The 3,538-nt window shown below is 41.9% G+C and overlaps 1 protein-coding gene across 1 annotated transcript; it reads right to left on the bottom strand.

Moving 5' to 3' along the window:
- Positions 1 to 2,214: 2,214 nt before the first annotated feature.
- LOC146073423 (olfactory receptor 11L1-like) lies at positions 2,215 to 3,127 on the bottom strand. The gene is given in 2 exon segments (XM_083180601.1): positions 2,215 to 2,440; positions 2,442 to 3,127. Coding segments are annotated over 2 exon segments (912 nt in total).
- Between the last annotated feature and the right edge of the window lie 411 nt (positions 3,128 to 3,538).

Here is a 3,538-nt window from a genome sequence, read left to right as displayed (position 1 = left end):
CCTGTTTTTTTTCTTGGCTCAGAGACATGAGCAATGATCCTCCATGTTCCTATTCTCTATGGCATGGGTCCTCAAACTGTGGCCCTCCAGATGTTGTGAAACTACAAATCCCAGCATGCCTTGCCAAAGTTTTAACACTCCCTTATAGCAAAACTGTGGCAAGGCATGCAGGGATTTGTAGTTTCACAACATCTGGAGGGCCGCAGTTTGAGGACCCATGCTCTATGGGGTTCAGATGACAGACTCCCCCAAGGATTCCATCAAGGCTTGCCCCAGTACTGTAACATTCAACCTCACGGTCTCAATGACAATACAAACAACGTGTTAGCTTCCCTTCCCCGGCCTGTCATTGCTCATGTCCCTGGTACCCCAAAGAATATCCCAGTTAACAGTCATGTGTGCACACTACTTCATTGTAACCAATATTTGTCTCTAATACTTTATTTTGGTAGGCGTTGTATGATGAAGTTTGCTCGTATTCTTGTTTGAAAACCAATAAAAAACATATTGAAAAAAAAAAGACTGGGGGAGTTATTGGATGCAAATTGTTAGGGTTAATAATGGGGATGAAGAAGTTATTGTTGGTAAATGTGTCTGTTATGTTGAATGGGGTTATGTTAATGGTTAAACATCTTTGTGGTGGATTTTAGACAATGGGATAATATAATTTGAAGTTCATTTTAATACTCTCTGTATTGTATGGCAGGCGCTAGGATGATCACTGTGCTGTTTGACAATTACAGAATGTCCTCTGTTTTGTATAGCTGTTACTAGTATGCTCTGTATTTGTAGTGTCTATGGTTACATGTTAAATATCCATTTTATGTTTCATCTGACTACCTCTTTTGTTATTTTCTTATTAATTTTAAAGATCTCTGATACAGGTTGACATGCTCCTCCTAATTTTAGGCCATGGGGTACTTCCTGTCTTCATGCCCCAGGGCTGCCACTAGAAATTGTGGGGCCCTGGACTGATTTCTAGTCCTGCTCCCCCCAAAGCCCTCCTCATGACACATAATACTTTTTGCTACTCACTCACCGCCCGGCTCTGCTGGTCACTGGGGTGGGGAGCAGAGTGGAGTGCAGGCTCCCCCAGCCATCTCCTGTGCTACCCCCACTGCTCTCGAAGTGCTTGTATAGGAGCGCAGTCTTCTCCTGCACCTTTGGATGCTGGCAGCCATTTAAAATATGGTGCCAAATTGTGAGCTAATCAGAGCTTGCAGTCCAGCTGCCAATCAAAGCAACTGCCAGTATGCAAGCTCTGATTGGCTCACGAGAGGTTGGCGCAATTTAAATGGCTGCCATTGTCCAGAGGTGAAGGAGAAGCCTGTGCTCTAGAAGAGCTCAAGATGCAGTGAGCTTCAGCAAGGGCAGCTCAGCGGAGGCAGTCAGGCATGACTGCGAGGGGTGTGGTGGGCAAAATGAGTGGCCCTTTCTTCTTTGTCAGAGTGGCTGGACCCAAGACAACTGTGCCCACAGCATCCCCTTGATGGTGGCCAACCTCTGATTCTATGGAGGTATTCCCCTGATGTATGGGGGATAAGGAGGGGATTCCTCAAATTTCCAGCAGTGGCCGTTTTTTCCTTCTCTGTTATACAACTGAGGAAGCCGCTGATGTCTGTTTAGGCGGAGAAATGCGTTTTTGTTGCTGTGCCAGAAATCCTGCACCTGCATGTATACTTATACCCAGAGATTGCTGTGAAAACTGCCGGTGAAAGCCCTATAACAGAGAAGGAAAAAACGGCCACTGCTGGAAATTTGAGGAATCCCCTCCTTATCCCCCATACATCAGGGGAATACCTCCATAGAATCAGTGGTTGGACTGTCCATATAAGGAGATTGGAGTTCCCTTAACAGCAGGCATTCTCATTACTTCGGGACTGGTAACTATGTATATGCTGCAGATGCTTGTTCTCATAAAGGATGCCAGATTAGTTTAAGCCTCATACTGGATATACAATCCATTAATAGCCTCTGTTTGTTTATATGTTGTATGTCTTGTATCGTCTTGTTTTAATATTGAAGTGCACTTCGCCTTTTGGATATTGTTATTATCTTTTAAAAAATAAAAAATAATAATTTTTATTGAAATAATTGGCTCATTATTGTGCTAGAACACAACTGCGCCCCTTGGAAGCTCCTGTTGGTGCAAACTGCATGAGCCTCACCCTTCCTTGAATCCCATCGTTGCCATAGAAAAGTTATAATACAATTTTACAAATATATTTTCTTAAATGCCCTCTTTATGTCCTTATTCCTCAAGCTGTAAATAATTGGGTTGATGAGTGGGGTAACCACTGTGTAAAGCAATGACAAGACTTTCCTGATGCTTCTTGACTGCCCTTTTGTTGGAAGAACATAAATACAAAACAGAGTGGTATAATATATGGACACCGTGGTGAGGTGAGAGCTACAGGTGGAGAAGGCTTTCTGACGTTTATGAAAGCCTTAGGATAACTTGGATAATATACACATAAGATACAATAACTAATATGAAGGGTAAACTAACGATTGGAAAACTAAGAAACATGACTTCCAACTGCATAACAGAGGTATCGGAACACGAAATCTCTACTAAAGGAGAATAGTCACAAAAGAAATGGTCAATAATTTGGGGTCCACAAAAGTTCAGCAAAGCAATGGTTATTGTGTCAATTAAAACTAGTGAAAAACTTACCAGCCAAGATGTAATAATCAATTTCATGCAGAGGGTACTGTCCATTATACAGTTATAATGCAGTGGTTTACAGATGGCTAGATATCGGTCATATGACATCACGGTCAGAAGGAAACACTCTGAGCATTCTGTGGCCGCAAAAAAATAAAACTGAGTGATGCAGCCTACGAAAGAAATTGCGCCCACATTGTTTACAATAGTATGAAGCATGTAGGGGACGATGTCTGTGGTCAGCATGATGTCAGACATGGACAGCTGAGTGAGGAAGAAGTACATGGGGGTGTGAAGGGTCTTGCTGTAGGACACCAATGCAATGATTAACAGGTTTCCACCTACAGTTGCAGAGTAAATCACAAGAAGGATAAATAAGAATATTGTTCTTATAATTTGGAGGCTTTGAAATCCCAAAAGGATGAAGCCAGTGTTGGAAGTGATATTGCTCTTCTGCATTGCTTGGATGAAAAAAAAATGTATACATAATAAGCATAGTAATACTGATTATCACGCTATATAATGATTTCATTTTAAAACAATTATCACTGAGATTGCAAATCCCACTACAATAAGGCTTTTCTATTAAGGTAAGTGGTATAGCGCCATTTGAAGGTGGTTTTAGCTCAATGGTTCTCAAATTCAGAGATCTAATTACAAATCCTTGGAGATGATAAGTGGTATGAACCAATTAGCTCTTATGTGCCATGTTTCAGGCTGTGTGTAAAAAAATAAGTTAGCAATAACTGGGTAGTTGGTACTTTATCCTCATTCAAGGCTTGGTGCATAGACACCCTCAGTCCACAGCACCCCACATAGGTCCTTTTTACCGGGCCACCTGGCAGGGGCACTGTGTATAACCAACTTTTA

This window comes from Crinia signifera, chromosome 4 (assembly GCF_055691185.1).
Source record: "Crinia signifera chromosome 4, ASM5569118v1, whole genome shotgun sequence".
NCBI classification, from domain to species: Eukaryota; Metazoa; Chordata; class Amphibia; order Anura; family Myobatrachidae; genus Crinia; species Crinia signifera.
This window is presented reverse-complemented; position numbering and strand designations above follow the sequence as displayed.